We start from the raw sequence: 22,337 nt of genomic DNA, 5'->3' as shown, positions 1-22,337 counted from the left end.
CGGAAGCCGCCGGGGGTCACGCGCCGGCCCGCCCACCCGCCCGGCGCGGCAGCCATGGGACCGCGGGAGCCGCGCTGCCGGCTGGAGGCGGTGCTCGGCGCCCTCTACGACCTGGGTGGGTGGCGCGGGACCGGGCCGGCCGCTGTGCCGGCACCACGGTCCTCCCTGGGGTCCGGGTGAGGGGGCCGGGCGTGGGCGCTCTGGAGCGGAGCGGCGGCGGCGGCGCGGAGATGACCCACAGCATGTGCTTGGCACAGGTGAGGAGCCCGGCGGTGCTCGGCGCGCTGCAGAGAACGGCGAAGCGAGAGCAGTGCCGCCGTCGGCGCAGGAAGAAGAGGAGGAAGAGGAGAGACGGGAGCCGCAGTCGGCGGCGGGCGGGCGGCGCGGGGCCCGCAGCTTCTTCGGGGAGTTGCGGGCCGAGCTGAGCGCTGCCGGCACTGCCCCGCCGCCCCCCGCGGCCCCGCCCGCCGTGGAGGTCGTGGTGTTCCGCAGGAGGAAGAGGAAGGAGCGGCAAAGCCCCTCGGCAGCGCCGGTCGGCGGAGCACAGGTAGAGCCGGGCGGGCGCGGTTCCCGCTGCCCCCAGCCGCCCCTTCCCGAAGGGTGGGCGCCGTGGGGCGGGGTGCGCTCCCTGGACGCGGCGCCAGCCCTGTTGCTGATACAGCTGCCTGGAAATCCGGATGCTTTGGCGATCCGGGTGCTCAGCTCGATGGCATCTGGTCCTGCTGATTCCCAGTGGGGCTGCTGGAAACAGAGGCAGGATGAAGTAGGGGAGGGGGCAGGACTTGAAGACCAATTTTTTTCAATTTCAGATCTCTAGATAAGAATCCTATGTTTGAAATAGGCGCATTTCAGCAAAATAAATTGATTTGCTGACAGGCCTGATGTTACAGCAAGAAGTGAAAGAGATGGAAGACAAAGCCTCTTGGTTACTTCAGTGCCCAGGAGTTTTGTATGCTGCTCTGTTCCTGTCAGTAGCTGTTGTGAGGTGCCAAAACTTGCTTCTCTTTTCTGGCATCGCAACAGCACTGGGCCGTTGACAAGCAGCATTTGTTCTTGGAAGATCGGCGTTGGGTAGTCAGTGGGAGAAGGCATGACAGCATTACATCTCAGTCCTCTGGTTTGGTTTGTTGCTGCTGAACTGCTTTGCACTACCAAAAACTGTAGCTGAGTTCCTTCAACTGGAAGGTCTGGATAGGTTTGACTGGAAGCTGAGCAGAGGGGTTGATTGTTTTCCGGATTTTATAGCTTCTCTGGTTGTTTTCCTTGAGTTGTCTTTATGGCCATAACTTCAGAAGCCCATTCTAAAATAAGCTTTGATGGGCCAACATATGGCTGTCTTGAATTCAGAGTGACTTACTGATACTGGGGGTTTGATTGCTTGGAATTGGGGACTTCAAGCAGTTGTTTGAATCCATAAGCTTTTGTGTTTTTTCCAGCATGTTTTCCTCTAAAGTTTTTCTTAAGTTTTTTATAGCTGGAGTTTTTTTACCTGAAAATACTGGTGTTACGCTTGTTAGCAAAATGCTCTGAAGATAACCAGGTTTATTTGTGGTTGAAATCGAAATTCTCTATAGAAGCCTTTGCAGAGCTGAGAGGAGTTTGGCTGTGGTGCATGCAGAGGGAAGCCCTGGTGTAACCCCTGGGCCTGAACCTGTGACTCACTGTGCCCTGAGGTCTTGGAGAGTGAAACAGAAATGCATGAAATGTATTTCAGTTCAGCTTTAATGCTTATGTAGTACTCTTGTTTCCTCTGAGTGGATTGTATCTTTGGGAGCAAACGGGGAAGGTGAACAGGGTAATCTCTTGAACAGATTGCCTGCCTGCATGCATCAGCATGCTTCGGAGTGGGCAGAGCTTCCACTCGGAGAGGTGGCTCAGCACATCTTCCCTGAAATCAGAAAGCAGACAGTCTAAAATAACCCTGGGAGATTTGTAACTGCTCCACGTGTGGGACACTCTTGTAACAAGCAAGCCTGAAACTCTCTCCCTGGAGATTTTGTGCTTCTTTTTCTTTATAGGATATAGTGTGTTCCCCCTGGAGAGTAGCCCTCCAAACTGAGAACTGCTGATGGAAGTCTGCTGATGTCTGTGTAAATCATGGAGTAGAGAAGATATAGTTTTCACTGAGCTCATTTTGAGCAAGTCCTTTCTTCAGCCTGCGCTAAGTGGGTTCTGCTATTTGCTGACCCTTTGGAGCTGTTTCTCTGGCATTAGTGAAGCTGGATATGGACACTAATATATGTCGATGCAGTTAGGAATTAAGCTTATTTTACATATTGCCCCAGCTGCAAGTACATGCACTATTACCACTGCACTGTCTCAAACAAAATTACTTAAAATTTGTGAGCTATCCTACATTAGCTGTTTGGTGTGGGTTTGGAAGTGGAAATATGAGTGATACATAGCTCACATGTGGCAGTTTTTCTTTTACTTACATAGAAAAAATGCCATTGAAACTATCTCTTTTAACAGATCCTGGTAATAAAGCTAGAAAAAAGTGCTGCTGGAAACCTGTGTATTATTCCATACAACTGACTTTACATTTCACTGCTTTTCAAAAAGCTATCCCAGTCAGCATTTAAACTGGTGTTACTTGTCATATTAATTTGAAATGTTTTGTTTTGTTTTGTTTTGTTTATAGACCCAAATAGTGAATGAAGAGAAAAATGCAGTCAGACAAGAATTTAACTTTGAAAAGGTAAGTCAGTAGGATCAGACTAATGTCACTAGTTTAGTGTACAGTTATGTGTACGTGTATGTCGCCTTTTTTGTCCCCACCCGGCTTCTGTTCTTCCCAGGTGCTGGCCAGCGGTTTGCTGTGGTGGGGGCGGGGTGCTAGGCAACACACACACCGCTGCTCCTGTGTCTCTGCCGAGAATCCAGGTAGCAGTTGGGACGCTGTGATATGGGCTGCACTGTTCTAAGAACGCTACTAGGACTGAGATAAAGAGACAAGAGAGGACACCTGTGTGCAGTTTGAAGAAAGTTGTATTGCTCGAACGCCGCAGGGACAAGTGACCCTGGGTGGGGGTTTGGTTAGAGCTTTTATAGGGAAACATAGGTGATAAGGTAAAACCAATAGAAACAGTGTCCAGTCTGAATACATCACAGGTCAAGTCCAATGGAAATAGCTTCAGGGGGAGGGATGAATATACAGAAAAATACCGAAATGAAACTCCAACTTCAGATTCACAAAGCTTTTTGCCCTTTTGCGTAGCTACGCACCACCACACGTGTATGCTTCAGAAAGCTGTGGTGGGACTGATGGGAAACCCTTACAGAAATGCCTAGGTGAGGATTTTCTAATAGGAAATCTCTCTTGTAGGTGAGGATTTCCTAATAGGTAATTCTGGCTACATGCCATGCCAAAGGAGGAATAGGCTGGCAGCAGTCAGCTGTTCAGTGTGGAGAGAGGTGTGTTACAACTTCATGGCCTTTCTTTCTGATCTTCCAGTGAGAATTTGAGGAGGATGCGTAAAGGTGCTTGAATTCCCATAATGTTTAGCATAGTTCTTGCAGCCCTATGGTGTCAAATCTCTGACATCTCATGTGGGAAGGAAAAAAAAAGTGTATTGGCATCTGTTCTTGAAACAACAAATGGCTTTTTCCATTTGTCTTTTTATTCTCATCTGTTCTTATATGAGCATAACTAGCACTGGCCATCTTAGCTCCTAATTTGTTTATGGATCTGTGCAAATTGTTTTATGTGCCTAATCGCTGCTCAGGGATGTGTTATGATCCAGTGGAATCTCTCTCTGGAGATTCTGCATGGAGCTGTCTACTGCTAAGAAGGGTGGGGATTTAATCACGGATTTAAAAAATATTATGGATTCATTAGTGATTTTGCCAAGGTGTGCTTGTATAGTGTTAACTCTACCTATGTCTGTAGTCAAACCACCATCTGCCAGTCCATGCTGAGTGGTTAAGTGCTCATTTTCTACACGGAGGAAATCCGTGTTACTTTATGTGAAATGAGGAGAATTGAAAATTGTCCCCCTGACAGCCCTCACCATCCAGAGATTAGTTGGACAGTGGTTAACTGCTCTGCAGTATAGCTCTGAACTCAGTTTTATTTTATAGCACGCCAATTTCCAGTATTAGCCAGGATTTCCTCAGGCGTATGACTTCATTGCACTCTGCCAGGCATTGCTTTACAACAGATTGGACATTATGAAACGCCTGCAATTTTCTGCAATGTTCTAGGCTCGCCTGGAAGTGCACAAGTTTGGAATCACTGGCTACAAGAAGCAGGAGCAACGTGTTTGGGAACAGGAGCGTGCTATCATGCTAGGAGCCAAGGTAATTGTCCCTTGGTTTGTGCTGGAGGTCACCCAGCTCTTACAGTGCAGAAAAGCAATAAAGAACATGAGGAACTTTGATATTACCCTTTTAAAACACAAAATCCCCTGCCTTGACCCTTCTCCCACTTCATCCTTACTTTTACATCATCTGTTCTGTCTTGTCTATTTTCTATAGATGATTGGAAAATTAGTATGGTTGTGTTATCAGGAAAGTATTAAAGATTAAATATGACTGATCAGGATGAAAAACAACATTTACTAATTTTTAATCAGGCAATTAAAAAATAAATAGTTGGACTGTGGGGCTCAGTTTTTAAATCTTCATTCTCACAGTGAGATAAAGATGGAGAAAAGTTTTTAGTTCATCATAGCTAGTATAAAAGAAAAAAATAATGTTTTAGGTGTTTTTTAAGAAGTGGGTTTGGTTTTTTTTGCTCAGAAGTGTGTATGTAAACCTTATAGGACTGATAACAGAATATTTTTCCCTCTCTCTGCTGTCCTCACTAAGAAAGAAACAATTTGTGACTACCTGATGCTTCTTAAGTCCATTCCTCTCACCCGAAAGGAAATTAGGATTTCTAATGTTTTGCCACTATCACGTGAAAAATGCTGTCTGTGCAAGTGTGTGAATAATTTTTGAACCTATTTGAAAATTTAATCAGCAGTATCCTTCCCAATCTTTTTTGCAGCCCCCTAAAAAGGTACATGTGAACTACAGGACTTACCAAGAGAAGCTGAAAGAGAAAAAAGCAGTGAAAGATGCTGATAAAGAAACGGTTTGTATGAAATTTTCTGTTGAAAAAGGCAGTGTGTAGGAGCCAGCCCAAGAGCCTGACAGATAACCCCTCAGGTGCAGGACGAGTGCCCAAGCTTGACACCTGCTGGTCCCTGAGGATTGGCTTCCTAGCTCCTACAAGATTAATCTCATTGGTAAAAGCTGGTTGTGTGCAGTATGAAGGTGCAGAGTTAGGCTTGTGTTGTGGTTGGTTTCACTGCCTCACCCTTCCAGGCTGATAGACTGATGATACAAAATCAGCAGGGTTTTTTTTTTTTTTTTTTACCCTTTCCTCTTTAGAGGAAACAGAATGGTCCCCAATTAAAGTTTGTTGGATGTTGTCTAACCACAGAGTGCTGGATCTTCAACTGCTTTTTTATCAGCACAATTCCATCTAGGATCCTACTCATTATTTAAAACAAGGGTGAGGCTTCTGTTGCATCCATCCTCTAGCACAGCCTATCTGGCTCTAAGCCTACTTTCTGCCTCCCTATGGAGCCTTCCCATGTAGGTGGGAGCAGGCTGGTAGGGTTGATAATTGCTCTTTCAGACGGTTTCCTGCCACCCTCTTTCCCAGGGACCTACTTCTCCTCCTCTGTCATGTGGCTCAAAGTGCATGACCAGTCACAGCTGAACCCTGTCATTTCACAGCTGCCCTCAGCTGGGTGACAGGACACACCTGCCTGGTAGCAAGTCCATCTTCTGAGCCTGGGATCTGTCACATGCCTGAGAAGGAAGCCTCTGCTTTTGCACCTGGCAAGAGCAGCCCGTTGGTTGTGAGTGGCCTGTACTTCCCATAAGGCATTAGGGAGGGCTCTGGGCACTTCTGGCAGTGGCTCCATAATGTGTTGCATTACTTGTTCTGTCAGAAGGTCTCCCAGCTTCCTTTAAGTGCCTGCTGCTCTGTGAAGCAAAAGCTATTTACTGAATGTTCTTTGTGCAGATGGTTGTTTAACCAACATGATCTGTTCCTTTTTCATTAAAATATGTGTCTTTAAAAACAGGAACATAAAGGTGATTCTATTAAGAAGAAGAAGAAAGAACAGAAGGAGAGGTGAGGTGTTTTTAACATGGTCTCCCCAGTTTATCTCCCCCGTGTAATTGCACAGTCTTACCCCAGAAATCATGCACATCACAGTGCAACAAAATTCTCCAGCTGCTGAGCTCCTCAAAAAAAGGTGACACTACTCTGTGCCTAGCAGTTCCAGAGGCTTCAGTTCCACAGCTTTACTTGAAAGTATATCAGGTCTGCCCCAACACGTCTCAAGGCTGCAGTTGGAGGTCAGAGGGATGAAAATCCCTGTGTGCAGACTCAAGAGACACCACTTGCTCAGAGCATTTGCCCTAAGAAATAATTTGTGTGAAGCACAGGCTACAGTATACAGAGGCTTGAAAGTGAGCTGATATTTCCTAATCCTAGTGCAGCAGATTCCCTCTGTACTCTATCTTCCTTCATTATCTAAAAATCTTCATGTTTCTAAACATTTAAAAATATAAATCATGCTGTAATGTGCTGTACATTTTGCATGTCTATGAAGGAAATATGTTCTAAAGTCTTTGCATGCTATGGTTTGATACTCCATAATACCAAACCCTGCATAAATAGGTGACTTTGTCGCCATATTAAGCGTTTACATGTGTTTCTGCTGTTTCTTTTAATTTTTGTTTTTCCTCTCCCTCTTTCAGGAAGGCCAAAAGGAAGAAATCAGTGCATAGCATTTGGCCTGCAGGTCAAGTTGGAAAATTCAGAAATGGGACCTTGATTCTGCAAAGCCATGACATAAAGAAAATTAAATAATCTAAAGTTAGTAAATGAACTTCATGATACAGAATGAAATGGACAATATGCATAAGAGAAATCACATTGCTACCAACACAGACTTCTGAGGCCTTTTGCCTATCCACCATATCCTAATTTTTTAATATTATTTGTTATATCAGAATTTTTATGTACCATTCTGCCTTGGGATGATTATTAGAATTTACCATTTTATAAATAAAGATTAGAGTTCTTATTAAGAAGGTTATACAGGCTATTTTTATTAGTCAATATGTGCTAAAAAAACATTTCTTTTTGTAGAATCAGCTTATTGGCTGTAAGTAAAATACTAATTTAATCCATAAATTAATGGATTAATATATATATATATATATATATATCTTTCATACGGAAGGAATTTGGAAAAAGCAGTATCTTACTCACTCTTGAACTGGAAGTAGGTGTTCTCCAAACATTTATTGGACAGAAATCTCTATCCTTATGGATTACTGGTGGATAATGGAACTGCACAGTAATTTTTCTGTCCAGCAAAACCTCTTAACGTTTCAAAATTATCTGCTTTGGAATGAAAATAATACTCTTCTGAAGTTTTGTCCCAGGCAAGCATTACACACTCATCTTGTATATCTCTGTAGAGATCTCCAAGTAAGCACTTTGGAATAGTGGTTTGGTGGCTTGGCTGTTTGGTTTTTAAAAACAAAACCATGTAAGACTGAGCCAAATGAGCATGGACACTCAAAAGCTACTGGTTGATCCGGTTAACTCGTGTTTGTTTTGGTTCCATTCTTCTTAAGGTTTTTCTATGAAATCTTTACCAAAACTGCCTTTTAGTGCTATTTGGATTTCACCAGTCTGGTGTTTCTGGAACAATGTTGATTATCTTCTGTAGCTAAATATTTTATTTTGTTGCTTTTAAGGTCCATCCATTAGAAATGGCAATTGTTAGTAACACTTCCAAAATGAAAGTTCAGTATTTTAGGGGGAGACAAGGATAAGGATAACTTAAATGACAGAATTTTTTCTGTGTTGTAAGGAGATGTGGAGCTTGTTGGAACAGCTCTGGCAGTGAAGGATGTGTACATGGTAAGGAAAACAGCCCTTACAGCAGAAACTTGTTCTAGGTCTTCTGGTACCCTTGTGGGCTGGGAGCCTGAGCAAGGTGATCCCTGACCCCAAGGTCTATGTCTTACTGAGCTTGCAGCACCATCGGAGGCTGCCCCCTCCCAGGATGGGAAAGTGTTCTGGGATAGGGAGAGCCACACTGTGGACAGGGATGCATTCTGGCACGCTACTTCCCCCACACCTTACCTTACTTGCATGTCCTGTAGACATGTGTCTGCCAGCACAAAGACGACCAAGAGGAGGAAGAGGGTTTGGAGGGATCAAGTGCCTGATGACAAGCAGAAGGGAGTGTTTCTGGGGCCATGTAGGAACAGAAGGGGTGTGCAGAGTTTCGTTGCTAAATGCTGTTATCACATTTCATAATTTCATAATTTGATTTCTTCTTATTCAGTATTGGTTGAAGATTCAAACTGGAATTAAGATTCCTGTCTGGTTACAGACTTAATGACTTAATTGACATTAGAAAAATGTCAAATCACGATGGCGTGTGAAAGTGTAACCACTAAGAATTTAGTACAGAGCATCAAGACTGGTTGAGGCAACAGATGGGCTTTGGATGTTGTAAGAGAACCTGTATTTTATAATTCCTGGTTAATCCTTGAGCTTAGTTTTTACTGCTCACTTCTTGATAAAGTTTTGTTTGTCTCACTTGGCATATAATGTGGGACTTCATGTTCTACATCAGCTTTGGTAAGTTAAAATGTTCACTTTCCACCTCCACAGCTCCCAAAAGCTATTTGGTGTTATAAATAGAGGTGAATAATTTGTTCAGCCTTTCAAGAGTCAATCAGAAATTTATTGATTACAGCAAGCGATGGCAAGCAAACAGCGCTGGGTGCAGCCGGGGAGTCCCCGCTCCGCCTATGGCTCACACACCGTTTTCCCCCTTCCCGCAGTCTTTTTATACTCTCTTTCTTCCGTGTCCGCGTTATCTCTGGGTGTACTCTGCGCTTGCGCCCTCTCTTGCTAGGGGGTCGTCTTCTACTCTCTGGTGGTCGTTTGACGAAGGCTCCTCTCTTCTTCCTTGGTGAAAGTCCACGGCCCTGTAATGGTCTTTTCCACCTAAGTTCTAATTACACAACTAGCTTAAGTAATCAACATATTAGCGAGTTTCTGTCTGGCAGTTTTCTGTTATCTACACAAGGCTTCTCCTTTGGCTCTCTGTTATCTTACACAAGGCTTCTCCTTTGATTTTCTGTTATCTACACAAGGCTTCTCCTTTCTGTCTTGATGAACAAAGAGTCTTCTCTAACTTATCACATTTGGGAGTGAAACTTAGTCAGAATGGAGTGTAACTCTTGCAGTCGAGCTTGTAAGATTGTAAAAAGTTGAAAAAAAATCAGTTCTTAAACTGAAAAGTTGAAACCTGAAATGCCAAGTTGACCGTGGAATGTGAAAGTTTTTGGGGGAAGGAAACTGTTCTGGCTTGTAAGATAAACATATATTCTATTTGCCATCTGTCAGAGGTGAGGCAGGTATCTTCTGTTAAGTTGGGCAGTTTTCTTATCTCTTCCAAGAACAATGTCTCCCTCCGGGGAGGTATCTTCTGTTAATGTGCCATTGAATGGCTCACTGCGTGACTGAGAAAGTTACATCATCCCATTGTAAGGTGCTCCACCCAGAGAGAGGAGCCAAGCATCCCTACCTGCATAAAATCAGCATTTCTTGAGACAGCAACTCAGCGTCTTCACTAGATTCCCAGAGGAAGACAAGGCCCATCTACTCTATCACCAGATCTTCAGAGAAAACTACACCCTTCTACTGGATCATCGCTTCATCAGCATTTCATCTGCCACTCCAGGAGAAGGAGGAGCAGCCACCATTTAACTGGACTATCACCAACACCCTGACTCCTCAGGGTGTCAGGTTTCTGACTCTATCCGTAGTTTTGTTTGTACTAATTACATGTTTTTTTTAATTTCGTTTTTTTCCTAGTAAAGAACTGTTATTCCCATTCCCATATCTTTGCCTGAGAGCCTTTTTATTTTGAAATTGTGGTAATTTGGAGGGAGGGGGTTTACCTTTTCCATTTCACGGGAGGCCCTTGCCTTCCTTCACAGACTCCTGTCTTTTCAAACAAAGACAGAAATGAAAAGTTTATTCAAAGTTTTGCATTTTCACACTTGTTTAATGTGTGTATGCATTATGAAAGGCCTCTGTTACATGGAGATAGGTTTGCTTTTTCATATCATGTCTCTAAGGTGTTTTGAGCTGGGCGTGCTACATTTCTTTTGGAATGCTGTGCTCAGGTAAGCATGGTACTTTCAGTCCTGTTTTGTTAGTAGATGCATCAACAACAACGAGAGTGTTGAGAACCTGTTGCACCTAGTGTTTCTGGGCTGACGTGTGTTGGTGATGAGCAGAGTATACAAGTGTACCATCAGCAAGCTGTGTTGGTTTTGGAGCACACATTGATACATGAAAGCCACTGTTGACTGAATAACATTGATTATGGGAAGAAGACAGCAGGGCACATCTTATTTTGCCCTCTTCTGCAGTTGCATAGAGGAATGAGATGTAAAGGAAGAACTCAAGGATGTCTCCTTATATGCTCTCTTTCTCATGGCTTTTCATATTGCAGTTATCTTTATTCCCTGTTTCCCTGTGTGTTAAGCCACATGTGATTATCTTTTTTCCCAGTCAAACCTTTGCCATAAAGGAGTTGATGACAAGTTGTATTTTTTGCAGGAGAAAAAAAGAAAGGCTGTGATTGATGGTGTCTCCACACTGTTGTCTGTACTTTCTTCTGATTGTTTTGGCTGGGTTCCTGTTTCTTAACCCTGGTGCTGCTATCACTGTGTCAGAATGCTTTATTCTGCCTTACTGACAGATGTCTGTGAAGGTTGTGTAGCTTTGTAAATGCGTTTTTGCAGGGACTGAGTGTGCTGGGTGTGCTGCCTCTGAAGTGCTGTTGAGTCCCTCACAGGCCATCTGCTTGATAGAGTTGTGCAGCTCCAAGACTATCAGTCATTTCAAACCATCTCACAAAGTCTGTGTCGTCCCTGCCGTGACAAGCTTTCTGCTGCCCAGTCTTTTACACTTACCAAAGGGCTTTCCAGTGAGAACCTACTGATGCTATGGTTCTTTCCAGCCTCTGCTTATTCCAGTGTTAGAACTTTCTGGAGACTGGGTGATTTCCCAAAGTGTCTAAGGTGGGTTGCAGCTTTCCCAGGTGTTCTATAATCGACATGAGCCAGAGCTAGTAGAGTGGTGCTGACAAGGAGAGGTGTTCCATGCCACTGAATTGGGACATGTCTGAAGTTGAGGTACAGATGGTTGCTCTAAGGAAGGACACTCTTGGCTTTCTCCATTTACTGGATTATTCTTGACTGTAAGTAACAAAGCAGTATCAACAGTAGGAGAGGCATGCAAACTGTATGAATGCCTCATCTAAGTAATCATAATTTGTAATAATAAATAGGGTAGTGATGCTGGATTTGTTGGCAATGTTATAAGACTTTATTTATAAACTGTAAAACAGCATAAACTTATATGTCAGGTTTTCCAAAAGGGTAATAATAGTAATAATACACAAAGTTTTAGTTGGACCAAAAGACAAAAAGCAGTTTGTTTCTAATTCAAAAAATACAAACGTTTGCTACAGGTACAAAATTATAAAAAGTTTGTATTTTCCTCTTGATCTGGTGAGAGACACATATAGCAGAGATGTATATTTCACCAGCTGCAAATTCATATAAGCTATGGGAAACAATAGTAAAGAAAAAAAATGCTGTAGTTAAGAAAACATAGAAACAACTTCTTGTCTTCCATTTAACCAGAACTGAACACCATTTTGTTATTCCTTTGCAGTATTTTAGTTGCCAACATTTAAATTAGTGTTACTCATGCTTCATATAACAATCAGAAAGAACAGCAGGTTTACCTCATGCATTTATTTTTAATATTCATCACATAATGTCTTCTCACCATGCTACCTAGGAAGGTTAGTGTTTTTATTGACAACATTTAAGGGAGGTGGAGGATGAGGAATGCAATCAGCATCCAGGAATATTCCTATCTACTGCTTCACAAGAAAATGTTAAAAATTCTCCAATTAGCATAAAAATATTTTTAAAATTAATTCTGCTTGGAACTGTTTGCAATAACAAATGTAACAAAAAGGTCATTTAACAGAAGGTGAAAATGCTGCTGAGTGCCTCTGTCAGTGAAACACACGTCTGTCTCCTGTATTGTGCAAAGATGCAGGAGCCCCACGCATCTAGTCTCTGAGGTTTGCATATGGGCTTCTTTCTGCACCTGAGAAGACCCAAGTGTGTCTTAATAATGACAGATTTGTGCTTTAGGCTGCTGCTCCACCTGGCTGTGCAGGTGCAGCATTCAGTAGAGCTGGGCAGAGGAACCACCAGAAATGTTGTCAGTAAAAACTAGAAGCAGCTCACATTTTTTTTTTCCTAAAAAAAAAAAAAAAAAAAAAAAAAAAAAAGGACTCTCCATCTCTACCTGGTAATTTTCGGTGACAAGTGCCCTTTACATTTGCAATGTGGTTGATCTGTAACTGTAATCTCCCTTCCAAAGTTGATCTAGCCAAGATGCTTAGTGTTTTCATATTACCTAGCCTGGTTCAAAATTGAATTCTTGGTTTTGCTATTTAAAGCAGAATGCTGCAAAGCTGGTAAGGCCTGAGATAAGGTCTAACAACTCTCCTTCCTCATCTTTCTGTTTGTGACCAAAGGATGTACTAGATGGCACCAGAAAGCTGCTGTTCCCAGGTTGTGGAATTTTGCGTCCCTTCTCACAGGGTGATCTGAATTGTGATCCAGAAATGCACTACCTCTTTTTTGGCAGTTGCAAACACAGTGTTTTTCATACACTCTGATAATGGTGGTGGCAGCTTAGCCTTAATCTCATCTCTCTTACCTTAAGAAATATTATCATGTAAGAAAAAAAAAAAAAAAAAAGCTGCATCTCACATTTCTTCTTGCTCTAGAACAACTGGGAAACCACAGTGTGGGGTGGTCTCCGGCATCTTTACTAACTATGCTTTGAAGAAAAAAAAATAAAAAACAACTTACACAGCACTACCACAGAACTCTATCACCAGCCAAGAACAAACTACAGCAATACACTATCATGGCATTATTTACAACATGATGGAATGTTATGCATATAATAAATAACATTTAATACTTTTTCCTCTTAAACTCTTATAAAGGTAAGCTCATGCTTATTTATTTTGTTCATTCCAATATATTTTTCTCTATGTATCTTAAGTGCATAGGCAAGTATAGGAGGTGACAGTGCTGTTTGCCCATCTTTTCTGTTTTTAGAAGTCAAATTGCTTTCCAAATTTGTAATGCATCACAGTATGTTATTTTCCTCACTGAGATTTATTTTACAGCACATACCTTTCCACAGCAGAAGGAGCAAGGGATTGTCAGCTACATGTGTGCTTATATTGACATTAAGTCTTAGTAAGAGATATTGTGAGCTCGCTTCAAGTTGATGAGGGAAAAGGAGGAAGTGGAATTTATATAGCATTGCATGCCTTGGGAAGTCTGACAGTGCTCCTGAACTTAACAGAAATTTGCAGAGGAAAGAGCAAGGAAGAGGGTTTACAAAAGGCTAAGGTTGGGGCTCCCAGGGGTAGGTGAAAACTGAGAGTCCTTTGTTGCTCTGCAGGACAGAAAGTTTGACTGCTGTATTTATTTTGCAGCTGTTCAGAGGTTCCATACTGGTGTGTGCAGAGGTCAAGCTTTGTTTTGTTAATAAGGGGAGGCCTTGCTTGTGTTTTGGTGGGTTTTTTAAAATATTAAGTCAATTTACAGCTACTTTGTGTGGGCTCTGTACCATAGTGGATGGGATTTATCCCAGTGCAAGAGGCCAGGTTGCTCTCCTGCTTATAAGAAGCAACCTGGCCTCTAGGAGCTGAAGAGTCTCATGACAGGCAGCTTTGGGTGGGCCCAGGTGCCAGAGGAGCTTGGAGCCCAAGAGAGCTGCAGAAATACTCTGAGGGAACAAAAGGAAGAAGAGAACACAAAGTGGTCCCCTTGGGTATCTGTGCCACTCTTCTGCACCCTGGGTTCTCCTTGAACAGTCAGCAACACAGTTTCTACAGGGACTAAAGGCTGACTCCCTCCTAAAGAAAGGATTTGGAGGAAACAAAAACTGGCATAAGAGATACTATAGATGAAGAATGTGCAAACTGATGGGTTTATAATGAGATGGACCTTGGGGAAGTTGCCTGCAGAGAAGGAAACTATCTCCAGCCTGAGCAGAGCAGTGGGAGTGCCCCACCTCTCCCCACCTAATGCTATTCCGCAAAGGAAAATTCTGCTCTGCTTGTGTTCAGATGGCCCTGGCATGCTCTGCATAAATATTTATGTATGGAGTTGTTGGTTTCCTAGAGTAATTTTAACTACTTAAGCATTATTTCTGTTAATCAAACTATGAAGATGTATCCAGCTGAAGTCACAAGAGTGCACTTTATGAGGATAGCGGGTTTATTGCTACAGGCCATGCCAAATGTAAGTCCTTGACTGTGTACACAACCAACACATGCAAACACTTTATTTAGTTTTTTACCTAGGGTAATCTTACTAATGCAGGTAGCCTACTTCTAACTGTATTCCTTTTAACTTATTTGCATTTGTGCTAGGTTAAAAGGAGACTATAATGGTAGCTACCCTACTTCTGTGAACATTGGAATGCATAGAGGGTAAAAACTGAGCTTCTCTACTCATTGTTCCTACCTACTGTCCATATATTCATTAGAAATCAACAACATGTCACTCAATGTGTTCTCCCCAAGATATAATACACCAGGAACCGACACCCAAGCAACTATGAAAATGAAAACTGAGTACTGCAAACACTTCTAAAACCCATTCAGAATTAAAGATCTGCCAATGGTTGAAGATTGGAAAGATGTAAATTCATTTGAGTTTCCTTTACAGAAGTTGGGACTAAAGTCAAAGGTTCTGTCCCAAAAGGAACAATGTCCTGTCTTTTTTAATACAAGTGAAAGTGGAATGCCTTCCATATTAAAATTATCACAGGATGTTTCCTCATATAAAAAACTATGTGCAATTTATGTACAATATTCCCATACACTACTCTGGCTGGCAATACTCAAAGCCAATGCTATGATTACAAGTGTTAGGTTTGTAGAAGAGCACACTCGAGAGGAAATTTGGGGTCTGGTAGCATTCTAGCTGAGGTAGGTTAAAACAGACCTGCTAGTTAGAAAATCTTGCATGAGTTCGTATGGTATTGAATGAAACTGAAGATTATAACACAGTTGGTCTCTGATATTCTTTACAAAACCAAGATAAGCATAGCACAGTTATTCCATTGTCTACAAGTTTACTAATACAATCTGTTCCAGACTTTAAAGGAAGTGCTGTTGCCTCCTCACTTAATAGCATATGTTATTTTTTTTCCATCGTTGGTTTTATTTCCTATTTCAGTCTTGATGTTGCTGAAGGTGCATCCTGATGTTGCTGTCCTGCAGGAGAGGTGGGCTACAGGATGCTTGGTTACAGGCAGCTGGATGGCAGATTGCTTTGTGTCTGTGCAATAGCCCAATTCTGTTCTGGGCTGCCTTTCCCTTCCCACAGTGGCTGTGAGGTGGGATGACCCATGGAGAATTCTGGCTGTTTGCCGCAGAGAAGCCTTGCCATCACTCAGCACTACCTAAGTGATGTGTTCCAGACAGAGACCAGAAGTGGGCCTGCAGCAGGATATTTGGAGGCTGGCAGGCTGCCTGAAGGCAGGCCTGGGCTGTTTGTCCTGTGGCTGTGCTTTAATGCAAAGCAGTAAGCTGGATTTCATTTGGAATATTTATTTTCAGGTTTAATAATTACATGCCTGATAAGAATATGCATGTGCATATTTGCTTGAGGAGGAAAATTTGTATAAGCAGCAGGATTTTAAAAAAGGAAATAGTACATTGATAGGATTTGAAAGTTTATGCTTTTCCTTGATAGCACCACACTTCTGTAGGGTTAAAGTGACAAGAATCCAAGATGTCATGGGCTCACCAAGCCTGCTGCATCTCATCCTCATGCATTGCCACTATACACACACACACACTTGCACACGTTAACCAGGTTCAGAGGGAATGAAGCACCACAGGCAAACCAGTGTTTGGTTTTCTGACAACTGCATGCAGGTGACAGTGCCATGGCTGTGAGAAAAGATCACTGTCAGTCAGACTCCAGTTGTCACGGCCAGCACCTGAAATGGCTGCTCATTTATGTGGGAGATGCCAGGCACAGGTCAAGTCTTGCAAAAGATTTATGTCCCAGTCCAGAAAAATTCTTAGGGATGGGTTTTGCATTACTGCTATTAAGCTCTCTCAAGTGTTTCATTAGGATCAAGACATTAATTAGCTCACAGAAATCTAATAGAAAATTAAGGCTTCAGATCTCAAAGCTACATTGGAACTACAGCTGCACAGTTTTTATTAGGCTCAAGGCTGGAAAGCAGCATTTCTCAATGTGGGAGACTTAGCATGTACCATACTTAAATAAATTGTGTATCATTTCTGTTCAAAGGAATCTCCCATGCACTGTTTTTTCAAGAATTGTGCTGATAACCACAATCAGATCTTCTTTAAGTGTCTCCACAGTCCTGCCTAAATAACAAACACTAAAATGCATCAAGGATGTTTTTCTTTCTACTTTCTGTACCTGAATTCTGCATGTATCATGGTGTTAGCTAAAATGAGCCTAGCTATTTCATGGCAGCGCTTGGGAACCGATCTTGTTCACATAATAAAACAGATAATAAATTCTGCCACTGAATTCTAAGGGGATGTTATCTTATATCTTACTGCAGTCTAGAGTTAGAAGGAATAATCCATGGTCATTTGAGCCCCTGAATGTAATTGACAACCAGGAATTCTTGAGCATATAACCTCCACTTCAGCTGTCAAAACATATGCTTTATTTAAGGACTTCAGGTTGCAAGGGAATCCAGTTCATCTACTGGTAAACTGCTCCAACATCCATTGTCCTACAGTCTCACCCATTTTTCCAACATATTTAAGCACAAATCCAACCATGAGAGAGAAAATACACTCATTTAACCTTTTGCTTTACAGATGTGTTTGTGTGTGTGCATGAGTGTACCTATGTATGCAATGCACAGTAGATATGTTCAGGTACCCATCAGCAGTCGAGTGCCAGTCCAGTGGATGTGCTTGCTATGGCTGTTAAATTGAAAATGGAGTGGCCTAGCTCTAACCAGACGATTATTTGGTGAGCAGCATGCTGCACAATGTTTGAAGTCAGGGAAGAGGATGCTTTTTTTACTGACTTACTGAAAAGTGCCAAAACACACTGAGAAAGCTTACAGAATCCAGCACAGTGTCAGATGGGGGCTTCATTAATTGTTGGGCAACTTGGGCTGTTTTACAGATTGTGGCACCTCCAGTCCTGTGTGCAAGGTCACCTGCACAAAGAAGAAATAATGTTAGATTCGAAAGTGAGACATCTTCAGCAAAGAGCATTTGTGAAGGCAAGTGCAGGCAAATGACATGGAAAGGGCTGCAGGACTGCAGGTCCAAATTTAAATCAAGACTATTAATGGAGATGATATCTAGTCTTTGAAATAAACAAGCCTCCTTCCCCCTTTTCCCCTGAATAACTTTGGGACCGAGAAGCCAGGTGTCTGTATCTTTTCCCAAATCTAGCCACCAGTTGTAGGTATCCAGAAGTGCTGCTTGATAAGTACAAGGTGGATGGATGTCTGCATGAGGGACCCCAAGTGCTTCAGGACAGAGGTCACATAGTGGAGCCCATGTACGATGAGTGTTACACCCTAGCTGTTCTGCCTGCCTGACCTAACCTGACCTCCTTCAGTCCTCAGGCTCCTGAGTATTTCCACAGGTTCTCTCTACCACACTTGGTTTCTAGCCATAAGCAGTGATCTTGAAGTAAAAATGCATTATATTTAAAGACAGCTCCTCCAAGAGGAAAGCCTCTTGTACACGGAGCACAAGAATGATGGGCTGACTGATTTGCTCTGTTGTGCCAATTCTCTGACCTATGTTGCCTTTGCTCTCCTTACCACTGTGCTGCTCATACTTCAGTCATTTGCCAGTGTTAATTATCTCCAAACATGAGATCTAGGAGGAATTAAGATGGTTTTTAGTCAAACTAGGAGGGAAGAAGTTTAGAGACACTGCTTTCTAAGTGGAGCATCACGGGAAAATCAGAGCACGAATTAATGCATGCAGGTACTTTCACTTGTTTTACAGCATTACTCTTCACATTGGTTAGGCAAGTCAGAAGGTCAAATGTAGTCCAAAAAGTGTGAGTAGCCTAGATATAAGCCCAAGAAGGAAAAGAGCCCCTCTCTGTACTGACTACCCATAGATGATGCTATCAGCTCCTTTAGTTGGAAAGGGTAAGTGGGGCTGGACTGCAGGAGATTTACCTGGACATTTCGATTGAGGCTCAATGCAGGCATGAAGACACCCTCGATGTTTTCAAACGCTGGAGGCCCTTGCTGCTGCCCATTTATGTAAAAGGTCAGGTTGTGCTTGTTCAGATCCAGGAGCACACCAACAGTGGTGCCTTTAGAAACTCCTCCTTCAGTCCTAAGGTACAAAGGGCACATTGTTGGTGAAGGCAGAGCACACTGTGCTGCTCTCTCTAGGACAAACCAGCCTTACTAAGCAGAGTGGAGCAGCATAGAGAAATTATTATCCCTGAGGCATTTGGTGATGACTGAGCCACACCTTTATCTGAAGCATACATACCACATCCATGGGAGCCTAATGAAGGGATCCTAAACAGAAATTAGATCCACTTCTCCTGCAACTGCAATTTAAGAGGTGAAAATGGGATCCAGAGCTAAAAGCTAATGACAAACTGGGAGGTGAGCCAATGGAGTCCTGGAGACATGGCACCTCTGAGTATCGCTATTACAGTGAAGTGATGCATGGCAGGAAATGAAAAAGCAGGAACCTGTTTTGCTAAGTGTTCATTTCTAATCAATATTCCTGCTAACAACTACAGAGAGAGACTTCCAGCTCAACTATTCACCTTGGCTTGCTCTAAGGGAACCCAGATTTCCAGAGCCCAGGGAACCAGCACAGGTACAACAGACAATGGTTTTGGGGAGGAAGGGAAGTTGGGACTGGTTAGGCCTAAGCGTAGCTTCTGCTTGACAAGGTGCTCAGCTATAGGACTGGGAGATGTCTCGAGTGTGCAGGCACAGTTATTAATAACAGTGATAATTGGTTGTGTCAGGAGCAGCTGCTGAGAGCTACTGCAATGTCAGAGCTTGCCAGGACAGACTCAGCCAATTACACACTTGGGTGATTTGACATTAATGCACTTTGACTTGGGGGTTAGTCAAACTCAGTATTACTTTAAAGGACACTGAGCAAAAATACCCACTAGATATGCAGATTGGCCACAGGCACTTCTATTCCACTGATATCATGGGGCTCTGCAATGGATTTACAGCCTGACACAATTTGTTCAGGGTAAACCAGATTTCAAATAATTTGCAGTAGGAAAGGAAGCAGCTGTCTTTTGTCCCAAGCACTCACCTCAGGCACACAACATTCACAAGATTAATGGTATTTTATCATAAAATTTATCACAATAGGTAGGCAAAACATAAAAAATAAAAAATGAGGATGGGGACGGGAATATGATTAGGAAGAATATAGTGCAGGATAAGAAATTTTTCTCTTGTCCACTAGGTGTCACAAACTGTTCTCCTTTAGACTAAATGTGGCACGTGGCACTTCATCTGAAGGTAGATTATAGAAAACTGTTCTGAGTTCTCCCTTTAAAGCTCTTCAAACAATAATAGTATAGCTAAGAATCATGGATTGACTCTGAGAGGTGTTAGATGTGAAAAATCACCGTAGTCAGATGCCCTTGATTTGATTTCTGGTCCTGTAAGCATTCATAGGTTTCTCTCTGAGCTCTTCTCCAAAACCACAAAATAAATTATTTTCCATCAAAACTTAAGATGCTTACCTACCCTGAGTATTTCACTATATAGACTGTTTTTATTAAAAGCCCTCAATCATAAAACTCACTATGAGATTGTGGGAAGCAACAGTACTATGATTTGGAGCTATTTACAAGTAGATTACTTTTTTTTTTTTCCTTTGTTGAGGAACAGCTTTGCATAGAGTACACCACATTTTAGATCCTGCTTAAAATGGATTTTATTACATCCTTTTGAATGACATAAATTCTCTTATGGAAACAGAAACAGCAACATCACATTTTTGAGATTATGATGTTCTTTCCTATACGACAAGCTAATTTGTTTCTTGTGGGCTAATTAGCTGTGTGCTGCACAGTGACATTGAATGACTCCTCTGCAACCCCTAGGGACAGCCCCACTGAAGAGGAGATAGATTCTGCCTGCAGATTCCATCCAAGCAAGGGCAGGACCCAGCTGAGGCCCCTACACAAGCCACAGGGGTGTGGGAGCAGAGCAGAAAGATGGGGACCTTCTCCCTTTATTCCTGCCCCAAGTTCTGCAGGAATTCAGCAGGTAGATTGCCCCATTCCTACTCTGCCATTTCCCCACAGTGAGAAACTGGCTTTGGCAGGATTTAGGGAGGACAGAAGCAGGCAGGAGCTCTTCACCACACTGCTACAAGGGAGGCTGGACTTCTGGGGCTGAACAGCTGCTCTTACTCAGCATTTCATCCTTCCTTGGGAACAGTACTTTGAGGACTCCAGCACTTTTTGGACTATTTTCCTGGTTGCTTTCTCTAGGAGGAGAGCTGGGAGAGTCTGTTTTATGAGAAAACTTACGTAATACATTTCCTTATTCTTATGTACCATTTAGACAGCATTACAGGATAATTTTTCTAATAAATGCTTTTGTTGTGGTAAAAAAGCCAAATAGCTCAAGAGACTCAAAGTGATGTTGCTCCCTCCTGGTACACTTCTGTGGCACCACGTAAAAACATCCTCCTTTACTGTAATGCATTTTTAAGCTACTTAATGACACTTATACCACACAACCCAAGTAACCTTTCATGCAAAAGGAAAATACAACTTTTTTGTTGCAATGCTCCCTTAATAAATACTTAGTATTTATTAAAGGACAATCCAACTCAGGAGATAGGCAACACTGTTTCATTTTTTCAAGTAAATCATTTGAACATTTTGATTTCTGTGCGCAACACTAAGTCCTGAGTGCAGAAGTGCTGTGCAGAAGCCCGGATGGTCAGAGTATAGAAAGGGGAATTTGGCTACCATGAAAAATGCAGTTGCCTGTGGCAGTAGAGGCTGTTATTCCAAGATGCTTTTAGTAACAGCTTGGACAATGTGCAGAATATGATTGCATGAACTGGCTTGAGGAATTAAGAAAAGTAGTTTCACTATTATTTAAAAATAAATATTAAAAATTTATGAACAATTTAATAAACTGAATAATTAATTCAACTCTCCATTACAATACTTTAAGTGTTAGCTTTACAGCATCTTAAAAACTTTATGATATCTGTTGCCAATGATAGCATTTTTCATTCAGTTGTAGCATTTTTGTATGATAAAAAAACCTGCTCTTGAGATATCTGAAGTCAATGAAGAGACTCTCCTGATTGCAAGGGACTTTTAAGGCTAAAATACAAATATTTTACATTTCAACTTTCTGTTTTTCAGTATAAAATATTTCATTATAAAATATTTCAAGGACATTTACATCTCCTTCTTTCCATAGACATGTAGTGGCTGGAGTACTGCCTGTAGCAGCTTGTAGTCCTGCTCTTGGGAACTCTGCCAAGGAACAGATCTATTGCATTGAATGTCAGTGCCTCTTGTTAATGGGTATTCAGCACCTCTCAGAATAGTTTGGATTGGAAGGGACCTTTAAAGGTCATCCAGTCCAACCCCCATGCAAAAAGCAGGGACATCTTAACTAGGTCAAGCTGCTCAGAAGCCAATCCAATCTGACCTTGAATGTTTCTAACGATGGGGCATTCATCACCTCTCTGAGTAACCAGTTCCAGTGTTTCACCATCCTCATTGTAAAGAAATGTCTTCCTTATAGCTAGTCTGAATTTATCCTCTTTCAGTTCAAAACTATCTCCCCTTGTCCTTGTACAACAAGCCCTGCTAAAAAGGCTATTCCCATCTTTCTTATAAACCTCCTCTAAGTACTGAAGGACCATGATCAGATCTCCCTGGAGCTTTCTCTTCTCCAGGCTGAGCGTCTCCGTCTCTCTCAGCCTTCCTTCAAAGGAGCGATGTTCCATTCCTCTGACAATTTTTGCCCAGGATACAGTTGTCCTTCTGGGCTGCAAGTGCACGCTGACACCATGATCAGCCTCTCAGGCACCAATATCCCCAAGTTCTTCTTGGCAGGGGTGCTGTCAATCCCTTCATCCTCCATCCTGCCCTGACCCACA

General features: G+C 42.4%; 2 protein-coding genes across 13 annotated transcripts in view; one reads left to right on the top strand and one right to left on the bottom strand.

The window, feature by feature from the left end:
* The first annotated feature begins 35 nt into the window (after positions 1-35).
* Positions 36-7,098, top strand: C3H1orf131 (chromosome 3 C1orf131 homolog). The gene is made up of 7 exons (XM_053939656.1): positions 36-115; positions 258-547; positions 2,642-2,698; positions 4,204-4,299; positions 4,991-5,077; positions 6,081-6,130; positions 6,763-7,098. Exons 1-7 carry the CDS (start codon positions 55-57, stop codon positions 6,872-6,874), a joined length of 753 nt encoding a protein of 250 aa, XP_053795631.1. The 5' UTR covers positions 36-54; the 3' UTR covers positions 6,875-7,098.
* Positions 7,099-12,398: 5,300 nt separating this feature from the next.
* TRIM67 (tripartite motif containing 67) overlaps positions 12,399-22,337 on the bottom strand; it is a 38,830-nt gene continuing 28,891 nt past the window's right edge. For all 12 annotated transcript variants that reach the window (XM_053938923.1, XM_053938924.1, XM_053938929.1 and 9 more), the window contains 2 exons: positions 18,380-18,542; positions 12,399-17,392 (listed from right to left, as the gene is read on the bottom strand). In XM_053938923.1, coding sequence (XP_053794898.1) covers positions 17,327-17,392; positions 18,380-18,542 — 229 coding nt within the window. In that variant the 3' untranslated portion in view covers positions 12,399-17,326. The remainder of the gene's footprint in view (positions 17,393-18,379; positions 18,543-22,337) is intronic.

This window comes from Vidua chalybeata, chromosome 3 (genome assembly GCF_026979565.1).
Source record: "Vidua chalybeata isolate OUT-0048 chromosome 3, bVidCha1 merged haplotype, whole genome shotgun sequence".
NCBI classification, from domain to species: Eukaryota; Metazoa; Chordata; class Aves; order Passeriformes; family Viduidae; genus Vidua; species Vidua chalybeata.
This window is presented reverse-complemented; position numbering and strand designations above follow the sequence as displayed.